Source organism: Muscardinus avellanarius (assembly GCF_963383645.1).
Source record: "Muscardinus avellanarius genome assembly, chromosome: 12".
In the NCBI taxonomy this organism is placed as follows: domain Eukaryota; kingdom Metazoa; phylum Chordata; class Mammalia; order Rodentia; family Gliridae; genus Muscardinus; species Muscardinus avellanarius.
The window spans coordinates 70516259-70535511 of record NC_137798.1 but is presented as its reverse complement, the minus strand read 5'-3'; the positions used below and the strand labels follow the sequence as shown (position 1 = coordinate 70535511).

At 35.0% G+C, this 19253-nt stretch overlaps 1 protein-coding gene across 2 annotated transcripts in view; it reads right to left on the bottom strand.

Moving 5' to 3' along the window:
* FUT8 (fucosyltransferase 8) overlaps positions 1-19253 on the bottom strand; it is a gene marked incomplete at both ends in the record, with an annotated part of 133929 nt that overhangs the window by 88429 nt on the left and 26247 nt on the right. The window contains 2 exons of one of the 2 annotated variants that reach the window (XM_080706769.1): positions 7949-8111; positions 8238-8386. In XM_080706769.1, coding sequence (XP_080562895.1) covers positions 7949-8111; positions 8238-8386 — 312 coding nt within the window. The remainder of the gene's footprint in view (positions 1-7948; positions 8112-8237; positions 8387-19253) is intronic. The other variant, XM_080706770.1, reaches the window with a different exon arrangement.

The following is a 19253-nucleotide window of genomic DNA, read 5'->3' as shown; positions in this document are numbered from 1 at the left end:
CATTGATCCTGGTATTCATCTTTTACTATAAAGGCTGTGAAATTCAAAAATTTGTATCCAGCATTCAAGATTCAGTCCTATAATAAATTTTTACTGTTGAAAGAAAATACTTTTCTTTTTCCAGGCCAGTCAGTTGCACCAGTGTTCCATCAAAGTACTAAAGAGATTTGGATTGCTAATGTAAATAAAAAGGTAGTTTAATATAAGAGACACAAAGAAGTTAGTGTTGTTATTTGAATAGTACCAATTCGTTCTCTCTATCATTTCATGCCTTTACATTTTTTCTTCATATTTAAGTACTCTGAGTGATTGGAAAAGGATCAGAGGAAAATATTGACACAACTCTTAAACAGTGATCTAAACAAAAAGAATTAGCAAACATTTTCTTGAAAGGGCCATATAATAAATAAGTATTTTAGGCTTCATGGGCACCAGCAAATTTATAGCAAGAAATCTGCCATAGACAATATGCAAATGAAGGGTGTGGCTTTGTTCCAATAAACCTTCAATAACAAAAATTAGCAATGGGTCACATTTTTTTTTTTTTTTTGTACTGGGGGTGAAACCCAGGGGCTTTCTACCTCCAGGCTATACTCCCAGACCTGTTTTATATTTTATTTGGAAGCAGGGTCTCACTAAGTTACTGAGAGCCTCACTAAGTACCTGAGGCTGGCTTCAAACCTGTGCGATCCTCCTGTCTCAGCCTCCCCAGCCCTGGGATTACAAATGTGCACCACCACGCCTGGCTGTTAATCCTTTTTCTAAACTAATGATATAATTCAGATACTTTCTGCAGGGCATGGTGGCGCACGCTTGTAATCCCCACGCTTGGGAGGAGGAGACAGGAGGATTGCAGGTTTGAAGCCAGCTGCACTGACTTAAGAGACCCTGTTTCCAAATTTTAAAAAAGTGTAAAATAGGCCTGGGAGTGTAGTCCAGAGGTAGAAGAGTTTCCAGGAACCCCAGTACCATAAAAAAAAAAAAAAGATACTTTCCTTCCTACTTTGTGTAACATCAGTAATTTTCTACGGGATAAAAAATCTCCAGTAAACTAGGAAGAAAAAAACTAGCGCAGATACAGATGGTTGTATTTACAGTGAGTTAAGTTAAAGCAATGACTTGCATTTAATAAAAAGAGCAAAAGCAAAATATCCCAACATCCCACCATTCTTTGGCTTTCCCTCTCCTTCATTCTTTTCAAGCAATTATCATCTTTTAACATACAATAACATTTACTTCTTTATGTTTCTCCCCCTCACTAGAATTTAAGCTCCATGAGTAGGGTCTATCATCATTATTATTTTCTAATCCATATCTGAAACAGCATCAGTCACAGATAAATGTTCAGTTAGTATTTCTAAATAGATAAGCAAGGGAAAAAGTAACAAAAAACAATTTTCCAGAGTTGTAGACAATGAGGTAATGGTGACAATTTTTATTTTTCACAAATCCAATTTGGTAGTAGAGAGCTTTGGGGAATAATCCTTAAGTAGATGCAATTCCAGTTCCACTGCTTCTCTATGCTTAGTAGTAAAGCCTCTGTTCAAGACATGCTTAAGAATATAGATGATTTGCTCATGAAAATAGAAAATGTAGATATTTTGTCAGAAAAGTATGTATATATAAATAAAATATATCAAACATACACTTAATAACAATCACTAGCAATACTGTATTAGCTAAATGCATTAAGTGTTAAATGGAAGTCCCAAGAGTACTTAGAGAAAACTGACCTACAGTAGGCAATAAATAAAAAGAACAATAAACAGGTATTGATATTTTCTTACTTGAGCCAGACACTAATTCTAGGTACATTATATCACTTAGCTTAATTCCCACAATTATCTTATAAACTAGATAGAGAATGTAAGGCACTGAGAAGTTAAATAATTTGCTCAAGTCACAAAACTCAGATATATCAGAGTAGGAATTCAAACCTAAGAAATATGATTCTAAAGCTTAGGCTTATGACTACTGCTGAGTCTTTGCTACATGAGAGTTTTACTAAATTGCCGAGGCTATCCTCAAATCTGTGATCCTACTGGCTCAGCCTCCCAAGTACTGAGATTATAGGTATGTGCCTCCATGGCCATTTTGAAATGAGGTCTCACTAAATTGCTGAGGCTGGCCTCAAACCTGTCTCAGCCTCCCTACACTTCTATGCCTGGCTTAAAGCATTCTTTTATAGTTACTAGAGAAAAATTTACACCTGTTATGGTTTGGGTATGGACTCCAGAGTCTGTTATGATTCAAATCTTGGTGTCCAGGGTGGCACTGTTGGTTGGTGGAACTTTGGGACATGAGAAAGGGGCCTGGAGGAAGGTCCTTAGGTCAGTCTCCCTTTGACTGTTTGGCAATGTAAGTTCTTCCATATATGTGTGTTTCCACCATAATGTAACTGCAGCTGGGAGGGCCTTGGTTAGAATTGAGCCAAAACTGTCACCTCTGAAACTGTGAGCTAAAATAAACTTATTTTATTTATAAAATTTTCTATTTCAATTATTTCATTGTAGTAATACAAAGCTGACTAAATACACTACCCACATAAAACTGTAAGTAGATAGTAGAAATGCAAGAGAAGTCTTTAACAATAAATATACTATAGGGCTTAGCTGGACATTTATTTAAAATATTGTCACTTTTATAAGCATTTTCCTAATCATCCTCATTGTTCTTTTGTTTCATAGATTTCATCATTTCCAAATAAGAAACTGGGTATTTTGCTGTCTTGTTATGACTGGGAAGATACCAAGAAATCTAGTAGGTGGACAATGAGTCTGAAGGACTGTATGATGTTATGTCATCATACAGTCTGGGATATACAAACCCAGGCAGATATCAGAAATATAGGCTAGTCAATTAAGGATAAAATATAGATGCCTAAACACAATGAATGGAATGGAATGAAAAGGAATGGAATGGAATGGAATGGAATGGGCCAGGCATGGCAGTACATGCTTGTAATCCCAGTACTTCAGAGGCTGAGACAGGAGGACTGCAGTTCTCAGCCAGCCTCAGCTACTTAGTGAGGATCTCCTCAAGAATAATAATAAAAAAATAGAACTGGGGTTGTAGCTTGGAGTTAGAACGCCCCTGGGTTCCATACCTTCTGAACTTTCCTTGCTTTTGTTCCTGATGAGAGTTATTGTCAATTTTTTTTTTAATTTTTTGCTTCAGGGTCCTAATTTCATCATCACTCAATTATTTTATTAATGTTCTATGTCTACTATGTGGGTTGTTCAAATGACTGGTAAGAGCAAATATTATCCATATTCTATTATCTTGAAGAATTGTCCTATAAGGACCAGTTTACAAATCACAGAAGTCTGAAAGTGTTTAGGTGATCAAGTGTTTCATTTTCTAAGTCTGTTTTCACACAATTTTCTATAACTTTTGGTATCTGGCTGGATCCTACAGGAGCCTGAAGAAGGCCAGGGTAGACTGGTGCTCTTCCACATGGATCTGGGGGCAGTATAGAAGTTGGGCATCACTGCCTGCTCACTGGCCCTGCTGTCCTTCTCAGGGAAGCCCATACAGCCATCAGTATAGTGACAGGCCCACTGAATTATGATGAGAGAAAATCTTAGAAGACCCATAATATGAAAGGAGATTGGATAACTTATCAAAAACTTCCAAAAAAATTAAAGCCCAAGACCAGGCAGCTTCTATTCTACAAGAATAGAATTTTGAATTCTACAAGAATTCAAAAAAAAAAAAAAAAAGGTAATCCTTTTCAAATTCCTTCCTAAAACTGAGGAGGTATAAATAATTCCAAACTAATTTACAAGGTCAATATTGTGCTCATACCAAAGCCAAATAGAAACAATACAAAAAAATAAAATTATGGGACAGAATTTCTGATGCAACAGTCTCCTCTCCACAAATTCTAGCATATCAAGTTCAACATCACATTAAAATAATTATACAATATGGTCAAATGGGATTTATTCCTGGGATACAAGGATGGTTCAACATATATAAATCAATAAATGTGATACCTTAAGAGAAGGAAGCATAAAAAAAATCTCAAAAGATGCAGAAAAAGCATTTCATAAAAATTCAACATCCTTTCATTACAAACTGTCAACAAATTAGGTACCTCAACATAGTAAAGACCAGGTATAATAAGCCCACAGCTAAAATCATATTCAACAGTAAAAACCTCAAAATTTTTCCTCTTAAGACAGAAACAAAATAAAGATGCCCACTCTCCTCACTCTCACCACTTCCTCCAACATAGTCCTAGTTCAGCAATCAGTTGAAAAAAAATAAAGAAAACTTATAAATATCGTAATGAAAGAAGTTAGATCATTTGTTTACAGATAACATGATTGCATATATAGAAAAACTCTAAAAACCACCCAAAAAAACCTGTTATAACTAATTAAAAAATTCAGCAAAGCTGTAGGACACAAAATCAACATACAAAAGTCCCGTTGCATTTGTATACACATATGACCCTCCTACTCCCTCTCTCTTTTTGTTTCTGACCTCCATAAAATGACAGCAGAGTCCCTCTGCTTATTCTCTCTCCTTCCTGTTTTCGAGCCCTAAGATCCACAGACTTCACATGGACTAATGTGGACTGAAACTCAGGAAATCTCCAGAACCGTAAGAAAATAAATCCCATCCTCTAATTTGTGGTCATCATGTATTTTGAGACACAATAGTGAGAATGCTGAATGAAACATAATCCCATATATGATAGTATCAAAAAGAGGAAAATACATAGGAATATATTTAACTAAGAAGATATACTATCTACAAGATTGTAAGACTTCAATGAATAACTTAAAGATGATACAAAAATAAATGAAAATATATCTCATGTTGATACTTCCAGAAATGATTTACAGATTCAAAGAAATCCCTACCAAAATTCCAACATTATTTTTCACAAAATAGGAAAAAAAAATCCTAAAATTATTTTATGAAACCAACAAACACTCCAAATACCCAAAGTAATCATGAGAAAGAACAACAAACCTAGAGGTATCACACTACCTATTTTCAAAGTATATTACAAATTTATAGTAATCATTTATAGTATTATTCTGGCTTAAAAATATAGGCTAATGGAATAAACAGCTCAGACATAAACCCACAAATATACAGTCAAATGTCTGACAAGAAGCCAAGAACATAAAATAAAGAAAAGAATCTTCAATGAGTGGTGTCGAGAAAACAGAATATCCTCATGTAAAAGAACAATTCGATATCCATTGAATTTTGTATTTTATACCATATACAAAATTAACTCATAACAGATTAAAGACTTTAATATAAAAGTGAAAGCTGAAGAACTCCCCTAGAAGAAAACACAGGGGAAGGCTTCATGGCAGTGATTTTTTTTTTAAATATAAGACAAAAAATATAGGCAGAAAAAGAAGAAATAAGCAAGTGAGACTATATCAAAGACTCTGCTGCAGAGCAAAGGGAACAAAATAAGAAAGTCAACATATAAAATGGGAAAAATATTTCCAAATTATATTATCTCATAAAGGTTAATATCTAAAATTCATTGGGAACTCACAGAAAAACAAACAACAAAATAACCTGGTTAAAAAATGGGGAAAGGATCTAAATAAACATTTTTGCAAACAAGACATACAATGGCCAACAGGTATTAAAAGATGTGATGTACATTCACAAACATATCAAAGTCAATCACTAAGCTAAATCTACCTCCAACCTATAACCCCAGCCCTATTTTATTCATTTTTGGAAACAGGATCTCACAAAGTTATATAGTACCTCATAGCTGAAGCTATCCTCAAACCTGCGATCCTCCTGTCTCAGTCTCCCAAGTACTGGGAGTAAAAAGAAAAGATATAACAAATATCGAAGTGGGTATGGAGAAAAGGAAATCCTTGTACAATATTTATGGATGCATGTTTCTCGCTTTGAACCTATGATGCATAATTACAATGTACCAATAAAAATATAGTAAAAAAGAATTAAGGCCGGGCGTGGTGGCCCACACTTGTAATCCCCGACTTGGGAGGTGGAGACAGGAGGATCATGCAGGAACCCCAGTACCACCAAATAAATAAATAAGCCAGATGCATTGGGACATTCTTGTACTCCCATATTTGGGAGGCTGAGACAGGAGGATCATAGGTTCAAAGCAAGCCTCAGTTACTTAGTGAGGCTCTCAGAAACCTAGTGAGACCTATTTCCAAATAAGATATAAAATTGATCAGGCTGGAGGTGTATCTTGTAGAATGCCCCAGTACCAAAACAACAACAACAAAAGAATTAGTCAATATTTGATCTAATGGACTACAAGCTGAGCTAAAAATTTCAAAGGTACTGCCTAGTGTGGGACATCATAATTCAATGCCCCTTGAAATGCATGCTATCAGATTTCTATAGAATCATGAATGTTAAGAGTCCAATAAATTGATATATTTTGTATGTAAATTCACTTAAAAAGTAAAGCAGTTTTTCAAAATCATAATATTGTTGATGATGTTAATATACATGAATCTTTTGTTTGTACAAGGTAATTCTTTTCCTCTTCACAATAGTAGGCTAATAATACCAATTTTTGTTTTGTTGTCCATTAATGAGATAGTAACTGCACCAAAATTCTACTGAGAGCATAGGCTTTTATGTATAGTAGGCCAAGGAATAGGTTTCACTGTATTTATAATGATTCTCAGATACATCTTATCCTGTACAAACACACCAAGACCACAATGTTCTATTTTATGGAAGATAAATTGCATATCATTTAGAAATGTGTAAATAGGAGAAACAAATTTAAGTAGGTAGATCTCAGGATCCACTTTCTAGCAACTAAATGGAAAAGAGATTAATAGAATGCCTTTTTGTGTGTGTGTGTGTTACTCAGGATTAAACTCAGAGGCATTCTACCTCAGAACCCGCAGCTTTTTTCTTTTTCTTTCTTTTCTTTTTTTTTTTTCTTTTGCTTTGAAATCGGCTCTTACCACATTGCTAAGAGTTTTGCTAAATTGTCAAGTTTGTCCTCAAACCTGCAATCCTCATGTCTCAAACTCTCAAATACTGGGATTATAGGCATATACCACAATGCCAAGCTCAGACTGCTCCTTTTTATCCAACTCTTCTTGACTTTTAATTAGAAATCTTAATAAGGTTCTATTATAAAGTTTTAAATGTTTGGATGAAAACATAACTGCAACCTCAGTATGAGTTCCAATGTACTTAAATGCAAAACTCCAGTTTGTTTCATGCAATTTGCTTCAAATATTGATTGTAGCTGGGCGTGGTGGCACACGCTTGTAATCCCCGCTCTTGAGGAGGATCACGCAGGTTCCAAGCTAGCCTCGCTGGCTTAAGAAACCCTGTTTCCAAATAAAATATAAAATAGGTCTGGGAGTATAGCCCGGAGGTAGAAGGGTTCCATCCCTAGCACCACCAAAAAAAAAAAAAAAAAAAAAAAAAAAAAAAAAAAATATATATATATATATATATATATATATATATATATAGATTGTATATTTAAAAAAACGCTGATAGGAACATATACTAATATATTGTTGGGTGACATCATTACCTTCCAAGTTTATCTAAAGATTTCTACAAATATATTTTATTTTATTTATTTTTTTTTTTTTTTGGTGTTCCTGGAAGCCCTTCTACCTCCAGGCTACACTCCCAGACCTATTTTATATTTTTGAAACAGGGTCTCTTACGCCAGCGCAGCTGGCTTCGAACCTGCGCGATCCTCCTGTCTCCGCCTCCCAAGCGCGGGGATTACAAGCGTGTGCCACCACGCCCGGCTACAAATATATTTTAAATAATATTTTGTGGTTACATATTTTGGTTGACTATATGCATTTAGCAATTATTGTCCTTTAAGACCTCAGATATTCTTTTGTTCTTAATATACAATTATCTACTAATCATTCTTATATAATAATCTTTGTTGCAGCCCAAATGAAATGTGTAAGAAGAACTGTACCTTTCATGATGTCCCAAATCTGAAAGAAATTCATCTGTATGTCTTTGGAGTTCATCTCCTTCTAAAGTCTTTAATTTCTTCAATTCACTCTGTAGAAAAAACCAGAGCTCCTTAGCTCCATTTTCAATCCTCCTCCTTAGAATTTCATGATCCTTTCCCAGACCTGCAGTAAAAGAATAAAGAACATTAGCATTTCCAACATTTTGATATAAGAAAAATTTAAATTGTTTCTGCTAAAGCCAACATACCGAGGGGTTAAAAAAAAAAAACCCACTATATAATCACCTACCATTTCTGGTTTGTTTCTTGTAATTTTCAATCTGTTCTTTGGCCTTAACAAGCTGCTCTTCTAAAATATGTACCCTTCCTGTAGCTGGCCCCTGATCAATGGGGCCTTCTGGTATCCTGTAGTTCAGGGAAGAAAACATAGAAGTTAGCCTTTAAGTTATGTAACAAAATATATGTGTACTTGGCTAAAATATATTTACTGATACTTCTACATATCTTTAAACATATCACAAGTTACCAAGTCAAATTGTCTCTTCAAAGGTATACAATTAATCACAAATACAAGCATGGTAATGAACAATATCAATCTAGATCAAAGATCTGTGATATTCTAGTAGTTAAGAGAGAACTTTAGAGCAGTTTCCTAAACACCTTCATACTTAGAGTGACATCATCAGTGGCAAAATGGCTAATTCCTCATTAATGGTGAGAATAAAAAAAGTGAAGGAGAAGGTGAAATGAAGTCATAAAGAGAATAAGAAAGTATCTGAACATGTTTTGGGGCATGTTCTAATATCACATACAAAATAATTCTAAATTACTCACAGTATCAGGTTATGTAAATCTGTGTTTGAATTCATGAATCCATGACTTTAATAAGGACTCATTGTATAGGGGCAAGGAAAAGATAAGAGTAGAAGATGAAAAATATTAGAAGAAATTTGAAGAAAAATATCTTGTTTCTATCTGCAATAAAAATATCAGTAACTAATATAAAATTTTGGAATATAGTACAGAAACTCCAGGATCCTTTGCTATATTATCAACCTATTTGTTCCACTTCTTCCTGAACTATGCTTATTTCTCTTTTTTCCTCCTTCTCTTCCTCTCTCCTTTTCTTTCTTTCTTCCATACTGGGGATTCAATCTAGGAGCATTCTACCTTGAGCTATACTCCTAGTCTTTTGTTCTTTATGTATTCATTTATCTTGTCATGGTACTAGTGACTGAACCCAGGCTACACCTCCAGCCTTTTTTTATTTTTAATATTGAAACACTAGACTGCTGAGTCTTGCTAAGTTACTGAGGCTGGTCTTGAACCTGCAATCCTACTATCTTAGTCTCCTAATAGTGGGATTACAAGCATGCATCATCTCACCTGGCTGTTACTTTTGAATCAGGGTCTTGCTAACTTGGTGAGGGTTTTACTAAGTTGCTGAGTCAGGCCTTGAACCTGAGATCCTCCTGTTTCAGCCTCCCAAGTACTAGAATTACAGGTACATATGTGCCACTGTGCCTGGCTGGAACTATGCTTATTTTTAACATGCTTTATTTTTATGTGACTTTTTACAATCTTTTGTATCCATTTTGCATAAATAAGTAAATATTAAATTAGGCTAAACAATGATATCGCAAAGAGAACTACTTTCTAATCTCTGAAACATGTGAATATTGCCTTACATGACAATAGAGGTTTTTTTGTTTTTGTTTTTTGTTTGTTTGTTTGATGGTCCTGGGGATGAAAACCAGGGGTCTTCTACCTCCCAGACCTATTTTTATATATTTTTATTTAGAAACAGGGTCTCTTAAGCCAGCGAGGCTGGCTTAGAACCTGCGGGATCCTCCTGTCTCCGTCTCCCAAGCACAAGGATTACAAGCATGTACCACCACGCCTGGTAAGAATTTTAATGTGTGATTAAGGATTCTGAGATTAAAAGATTGTCCTGAATTTTCCAGGTGGGAAATTTTATACACAATCAAATAATTATAGGGAAATTTTACTACACAATCAAAAAATTTTATTACATAATAAAAAAACTTGCTTTGAATATGGAAGGAGTCATGAACAAGGAAAGTTAAGAAATGGTTGTAGCAGAGGCCCACATGTATAACTTGAACTACTCAGAAGGTTAAGGCAGGATGATCAAAAGTTCAAGGCTGGTCTTGGCAATGTAGTGAGACTCTGTTTAAAAACAGGGGGGACCACTAAGGATATACCTGAGGCAGAATGCCTCTGGGTTCAATCTGAAGTAACATCTCAACACACACATACACACACACACACACACACACACACACACACACACACACACAGGCTAGAGGTGAGCTCAGAGTTTAATCCCCAGTACCACCCACACATAAAAGAAATGCAAGAAATAAAATTTTAGGTGCTGGAAAAGGTCACATTCTCCCCTAGAGCAAGCTTCCTTAGGAAGTACAATCCTCTCTATATCTTGGTTTCACTCTCACTGAAACTCATTTGAGATTTATGACTTGCAAAACTCCAAGAAAGTAAATTTCTATTGTTTTAAGTCATGTTTGGGGTGCTTATCGTAGCAGCCATAGGAAATTAATACATACGTATTTATGCGTATCTCCCTTTGCAAAATTGTTCTGAGGATTAAATAATGGTTGATTTTCCTTCCAAAGTCTATCGAAATGAGAAAATGTCTGTACAACAAATTAGTACAGTAACTGGTAATAAGTTTTATGAAGGCTAGTGTATAGCAAGCTATAATCTAAAAAAGAAAAGCTGGTATACCTAATTCTTACCATTAAAATCTGCTTAAAGAAACCTAATTTTAAATTATATTTGGCAGAAATTAAATTCAAATGTCAATATATTCCTTTGATGAAAAGGCTTATACCAGTTTTTTTATAGTTTTTTAAACACTAATATGTAATTTATAAAGCAAATTAACTACAAACTTCCCATATTACTTCAGAATGTGTTTAGTAAAAAAAAAAAAAAAAACAACTACTGTCACAGTTGTACCAAAGTAATAATTTCCTGAGAAACTGTATGAATTAATACTAAAAGGAACATTAAAAATAACCATCCTAAACCAGATGTGGTGGCACACGCTTGTAATCCCCACACTTGAGAGGTGGAGACAGGAAGATTGCCAGGTTCAAAGCCAGCCGCGCACGCTGGCTTAGGAGACCCTGTTTCCAAATAAAAAGTGTAAAATAGGTCTGGGAGTGTAGCCCGGAGGTAGAAGGGTTTCCAGGAACCCCAGTACCACCAAAATAAGATAAAATAACTATCCTATAATCATGAATGTCTGAAGTTACACAATGAATGAAAAATCCTTCATTTATATATACACAAACTGAATAATGAATATAGTTAGGTACAGAAATACCTAATTTATAAGCACACATACATATATATTCACAAATGGGGCATGCCCTGGTATATCATTTTTAAAACTTAGCTGGTCATCATGCCACATACTTCAGAAGCTGAGACAGGAGGATGATAGGTTCAAACCCAGCCTCAGTAATCTAGTAAGACCCTGTTTAAAAAAAACAAAAACAAAAACAAAAACAAAAAAAAACGGGGAAGGGCGGCTGTAGCTTGAAATATAATTACCCTTACTTTAATCCCCACTACCAAAAAACACATATTTTTTAAAAATTTGGCTCTTAATCTCTTTCAGACTTAGATGGCTAGTTTCTAGGAAACAATGTGAAAGCAAAATAAAACTTCTATTTCTTGGCATTTATTATAGCAGCAATATGCCATAGAATGGGGATGTTCTTTTCCAGAACATAATTTAGTAATGGAAAAATTTGGACAATAGAAAGATTATGTCTCATTCTTATCTCACTTTTTCATATATTGATGAAATGTCAGGGGAAAATAGCTATGAAAAAATAGAATACAATCTTTTCAGCAGATTTTCATCAAGTATTAAATCCAATCTAATTCTAATAAAACATAATAGAACTAGTGATTTATATTACACAATTATATATAATATAATCCAACTATGAATAAACTGTAGATAAGATTTGTACTTGAGAAATGTGAAAAAAATCACATAACGACTATTATTTCTAAATCCTATCTATAAAAGAGTCAATCTGCCTCTTTCTGAATACTTAAGAGAATGGAATGTATTCACTATGCATAAGATATATAGGACTTCCACTTCTGGCTAAGGTGGAATAAAAAACATGAGATTTACCATCCTGCCTGAAATTACTAAAAAATCCAGACAAAATGTTAGAACCAATGGTCCAATAAAATTAAATCAGGCAACAAAATGCATTAATCCCTAGAGAAGGAAAATAAATGATGAGAGCCCATACAACTACCTCAGCATACTTCCATAAGAATTTCCATATCACAGTGCAGAGAAGGGAAAATCTACACAGAGACTAGTAAATTCCCTTAGTTGGAGAAATGGAGCTAAAAGTATAACACCGAGAAAGATGACAAAGAATCACAGAAGAGAAAACTGAACAGTGAGAGAAATCCAGAGACTTTCAGAGGTAACACTTGAGAATCAGCAGAGTACTGGTCAACACATGCATGTAAGGAAACTACTCAGGGACAGAAAAAGAATGAAAAGGATTAATGGAAGTGTAATTGTTATTGATGTAGGGTCGAGTGTGAAGAATTCCTGATTCCACCAAACAGACTAGAAAATGTCATGATTCATTGGGCTGGATAGAAACACTCAGGAATTTATTAACCTCAGTAGTAGGGAAATTATCCCCAAGACTAAGCATTGATTAAGTCCTGCACAACAATGCTTAAAACTAAGACCCAAAATAATCAAACTATTTTCAAGTAACTAAATCCCAGAAAAAACTTAAGAATATTTGTAAGAATATAAAAGTTTCTAATAACCAAAAAGATAAAATTCATAATGTCTGGAACCCAGCAAAAAATTACCAGGTTTGCAAGGAAATAGAAAAGACAATACAAAATGATGAGAAAAAAAATCAGTCTATCAAAACAAACACAAAACTGCCACAATGTTAAAATTAGCATATAAAGAGCAGTTATAATGACTGTTTTTCATATGATCAAATGATAGAGACATGGAGCTGGAATTGTAGCTCAGTGGTAGGGTGTTGCCTAGCATGTACAGGGCCATGGGTTCCATTTCTAGACTGGCAAAAAAAGGAGAAGAGAGACAAAGGAAAGACCAAAAAGGACATTAAAGACATAATAAAAACTAAAGTTGAACTTATAGTGGTGACAACATAATAATTACAATGAAAAAATAAGGAATGGCATTTATTAAAGATTATATACCTTCTATCTTAAAAACTAAGAAAAATAGCAAATGAAATCCCAATTAAGTAGAAGAAAAGTAATAAAAATAAATTTAGAAATTAATGAAGTGGAAATAAAAAAAATAATAGAGAAAAAAATCAATGAAACTAAGGAAGCTATTTCTTTGAAAAAAACTCAATGAAATTGACAAACTTTTTTTAATCATGTAAGTAGTAAATACTTTAGGTTTTTTAGGACAGCAAGTAAAATCAAAGTTATATATAAATGCATATCTAGCTAACATTTACAATATTAACCATTTAAAAATATAAAATCTCTCTTAGCTTGTGGACAATAAAAATCAAGGTGGCTAGTAGGGTTTGGACTTAATAAGCTAGAGTTTACAAGCCCCCATTCTGGCCAGACTGCTCAGGAAACAAGGAATATTTCCCAACTCATTCTATGAAGCCAGTACTATCCTATTATCAAAACCAGAGGAAGATATTATGACAAAGGAAAATTATAGTTCTTTATGAATACAGAGACAAAAATTCCTTAAAAGTTTTAGTAAATCAAAACCAACTGAATGTAATAAAGATAGTAAACTATGACTTGACAAGATTTATTCTAGAAATTAAAGATTGGCCGATTAAAAACTAAGTCAAGCCGGGCGTGGTGGCGCACGCTTGTAATCCCCGTGCTTGGAAGGCAGAGACAGGAGGATCGCGCAGGTTCGAAGCCAGCCGCACGCGCTGGCTTAGGAGACCCTGTTTCCAAATAAAAAAATGTAAAAATAGGTCTGGGAGTGTAGCCTGGAGGTAGAAGGGTTTCCAGGAACCCCAGTACCACCAAAATAATAATAATAATAAGTCAACCTAATTACTCATATTAACAAACTTTCACAAAAATACACATGATCATCTTGACAGAAAAAGAACTGGACAAGAATCCAACATACTTCCTTGATGAAAAATGTCATTAAATTGGGAAATTAAAGGAACCTCTTCAACCTGATAATAAGCATCTATGTTATCAATGATGTTGCTCATACAATCATTTAATGGTAAAATAGTAATATTTCCCCCTTAAAATCAGAAACAAATCAAGATTGCCAACTCTGAATACTTCTATTTAACACCGCATTAAAGATACTAGAATCTAGATTTGAGAGAAAGAAGTAAATCAATCCTGTTCACAGATGACCTGATAATCTATGTTGAAAATATGGTAAGTCAAAAATAAATAAATAAGACTTCCGGGAAGATGGCGACCGAGAAAAGCGGGGCTTAAGAGCCCCGCTAACAACAAACCTCCATTACCACAAAATCAGCGCCTTTCATAGCCAGAAAACACCATCACCAGTCAAACAAAAAATCACCAGGCTCCAGAGAGAAAGCGGACTGAGAACAGAGCCACAGAGGAGATACACCGGCCTCGCGCCCGAGGACGCGGCAGACGCGGCAGCAGCGCCATACTGCTGGAGGAACCGGCGAATTCACAGGACGGCTACAGCAAGCCGAGGTGAGCCACTGCGGAACAGCTAGGCGGGATTTCTCCGCGCAGAGAGCATCTAAAGCTCCCAGTGGCCGAGCTCAGCACACGCTGCAGGGATTCAGAGTAGAAATCAAAATCAAGAAGAAAAACGCCAGCCCCATAGCCGAGGGCGTAGCAGCGGCGCCATATTGCTACCGGCGGCAGCAGCAGCGAATTCAGCGAGGCCAGTACAGCTACATCTGCGTACTCAAGAACAGTGAGTCAAATTGCGGGCCCCAGACGAGAAGTCCCAGTACTGTACTCCCTGGGACTTGACCCAGTGGGGGAGGGGCGGTGGCAGAGATATCACACCATAGGAGAACGTGCAACCTGGCACCCCCCACAGTCTAAAGCAGCCTCTATCGACTCTCTGGGTCGAAGACTCTGTGATAAAACCCAGTAAAGGAGTAGTGGGGTCCGAGATACTACTGACTCGAGATCCAGAACACCTTAAGGGAAGTCATAGTGACCCAAGGGAAGAACCCAGAGAAGGCACAAACTTCCGAAATCATGGGAAAGAGGAATAATACTGGAGCAATGAATGCCCACAACCCCACAACATCAGAACCCGATAAAACAGAAAATCAGAGATTTCTAGAAGATCAAATCAGGAAAATAACTGTAGAAATAATAGAGGTGCTTCGAAAAGAACTCAGAGAGAGCCAAAAAGAGATAAAGGATGCAATTAATGAAGTAAAGGCCTCAATTCAAAGCACAAACAACCGATTAGAACACATGGAGAACAGAATCTCACTCTTAGAAGATGAGCAATCCAAAAATGAACTCATAGTTTCTAATCTAGAAAAAAATATCCAACAGCAGGAATCTGATATTGAAGAAATATGGGCCCATTTTAAGAGAGCTAACCTAAGAATAATTGGAATAGAGGAGGGAAAAGAAAGTGAAACCAAAGGGATCAACAATCTCTTCAAAGAAGTAATAGCAGAAAATTTTCCAGACATAGAGCAAGAGGTTGATACAAAGGTCCAGGAAACTTATAGAACTCCCTTTAGACAGGATCGGAGAAGAGGATCTCCACGCCACATAATTGTCAAAATGACCAATGTGGAAGCCAAGCAGAGAATCTTAAAGGCAACAAAAACAAAGGGCCAAGTGACATTCAGAGGCAAACCAATTAGAATCAGTCCAGACTTCCCAAACCAAGTCATGAGAGCCAGAAGGGCTTGGAGTAACATATTCCCAATTTTGAAAGAAAACAACTTCCAGCCAAAAATTTCCTACCCAGCTAAACTTTCTATCAAATTAGATGGAAAAATAAGAAGCTTCCATGACAAACAGAAACTGAAGGAATTTATGTCTTCAAAACCAGCGCTACAGAAAATACTCAAAGAGATTAACTACAAAGAAGAAATAGGTAACACACACCAGAACCAGAGAAACAAGAGTTTCCATCCAACAGACAATTAAGATTGGTTATCTGTGGAGATTCATTATTTATGTTAGTCTGTTACCTATCTCTAAATGGTATTGTTTGCCTTTATTGTTGTTAATTTTTAGGATTTCTAGTTGGAATATTAATATACCTTCAGATATAGCAATTGGAAATATTTTATCCCATTCTATTAGTAACTGTTAACTCTGTTTACATTGTCTTTGGATATACAATTTTTTTTATTTTTTTATTTTTTAGGGAGTCTGTATACTCCTCTGTTGCCTGTGTCATTGAAATCATAACCAAGAAATCACTGTCAATTTCAATGTCGTGAGGTTTTATGACCCAGATTTTCTCCTAAAAGTTTATAGTCTTAAGATTTGTATTTAGGTCTATTATCTATTTTGAGTTAATATTTGTATATGGGATTAGGTAAGGGTCCAATTTTATTCTTTTCCATGTAATTATTATTTTAACAATATTTAGTTAAAAGATTATCATTTCCACCACCAAATGTTCGAGGAAACCTTGTCAAAAATAACTTGACAATATAGGGAAGAATTTAGCTCTAGGCTTTTATTTAACTCCAATGGTTTATATATCTGCCTTTAGAACAGTACTACACTGTTTCAATTATTGTAGCTTTATATGGTTTGAAATCAGAAAATATATATCTTCTAGCTTTGTTCTTTTTCAAGATCGTTTTGGGTATCTAGAGTCCATATTCCATATTAGGATAGATTTTTTTCTGAAAATTAAATATATAAATATAGGATAGTTTCACCTAAAAAAAATAGAAAAGAAATATTCTCTGGTAAGAAAGAAAGCAAAAAGAAATATTGAAATGTTATCTTTAAGTCATCAAAAGCTTGGTATCAGACAAATGAAACTGTTATGTGAAATTATCATTTTTAATTTTGGATAAATTGCTATAATACTAGATGTCAACCACTAAGCCAAGCATGGGAAGGAGGGATGGGGAGGGAACGGGGTGGGGATCAGGTGGGGGCTGACTGGGCGATGTGTGCATGTATGTCTACAAAAGTTTGTATCCCACTGTGATATATGAATACAGTGCACCAATAAAAATAAATAAATAAATTAAAAAAAAAATAAAAAAAAATAAAAATAAAATAAATAAATAATAAAATATATGGTAAGTCTAACAAGGATGCAAAATTTAAGATCAACATAGAAAATTTCATTGTATTTTAGCCAAAAATTGGCAATTGACATTATTACTTATAATATCACCAAAAAGATGAAAAATCATTAAGCATAGGTCTGGCAAAAGATGGGCAAGATTTATAAGCTTAAAACTATAATAGAATATATAGAAAATTTGTCAAATTGACAAGCCAAATCGAAAATCACATAGAAATACAAAAATCTAGAAGAGCCAAACTAAATATGAAAACGACAAAGAAAAAGTAACACCATCTGATATCAAGACAAGTTAAAAAAAAGTACATATAATAATCAAGCCATTCATGGAGGTGTACATCTGTAATCCCAGTAGTTGGGAAGCTGAGAGAGGAGGATCACAGGTTTGAAGACAGCCTCAGTCACTTAGTTATAAGGCTCTCAACAACATAGGAAGACCCTATTTCTAAATAAAAACTAAAATAGGGCTGGGAGTATAGACTAGAAGACCCTGGGGTTCCATCCCCAAAACCCAAAACCCAAAACCAAAACAAAACAAAAATAATCAAGGCAGTGAAGAACTAGCATATAGGCAGACAAAGAGGTTATTGAAATGAAATAGATAAGCAGGAATAGGTACACATATAATTAAAATACTAAGTCGCAAAAGTAATTTAGAGATGAAAGGATAGCTTTTTCAAAAAATAAAACTTCTAAAAGTAAATATGTCATTGTGAACTGTTAGGCAACATTTTCTTCCATGCGATATAAAGGTATGATCCATAGAGATAAATCGATGAATTGATTTATACTAAAATTAAAAACTCTTTGTTTAGAACAATGTGGTTAAGAGACAGAAAAAGCCACAGACCAGAAGAAAAAATTTATAAATCTCACATCTGTTAAAGGACTTATATCCAGACTACAAAAGGGACCTTGTTTCGCCGGGTGTGGTGGCGCGCACTTGTAATCCCTGCGCTTGGGAAGCAGAGACAGGAGGATTGCACAGGTTCAAAGCCAGCTGTGCTGGCTTAAGAGACCCTGTTTCCAAAAATAAAAAATAGGTCTGGGAGTGTAGCCCAGAGATAGAAGGGCTTCCAGGAACCCCAGTACCACCAAAAAAAAAAAAAAAAAAAAAAAAAAAAAAAAAAAAGACCTTGTTTCAGTCATCATTCTTATTGCTATGACCCAACCCAATAAGCTTGACCACATAAAACCTAGAGGTAGGAATATTTATTTGCTCACAGTTCTTAACATTTCAGAGTTTTAGCCTAAGTCAGGCTGGGTCTGTGGAGCTCAGGACATGGTGGTGGGAAGCAGAGAAAAGGGAGAGAGGAAAGGATCTGTTCTCACATCACAGAGGCCAGAAGAAAGAGAGCGAGCAGGGGGAGGAGGGACCAAATAAACAATATAAAAAGAACTACTGCATGTCACATCATAATCAAAGTGACTAATATAGAGGTCAAGAATAGACCCTTAAAAACATCAAGAGAAAAAGGCCAGATATAAGTCAATAAGAATTACTCTAGATTTTCAACCTAAACTCTAAAAGCCAGGAGAACTTGGAAAGAAACCAACTTCCAACCAAGACTGTTCTATCAGAGCTAACTTTCAAAATGGGTAAGAGAAATAAAAAGTCTTCAAGAGAAGAAGAAACTAAAAAGTACATGACTACTCAGTTAGCACTAGAAAAAACACAGAAATAACACATGAGGAAAAAATAAAAAAGAACTCCAGAGCCAGAGAAGAGATGAATTCTACTAGAGAAGCAAGTATATAAAAAAAAGAGTTAAAGCTGAATAATAATAATAATAATAATAATAATAATAATAATAATAAAGAATATAAAGCCAGGAGTGGTAGTACATGCCTGTAATCTCAGTACTTGGGAAGCTGAAACAGGAGAATTACAAATTACAGACCAGCCTCAGAAATGAAACAAGGCTCTCAATAATCTGGCGAGACCCTATCTCAAAATAAGAAATAAAAAGGGAT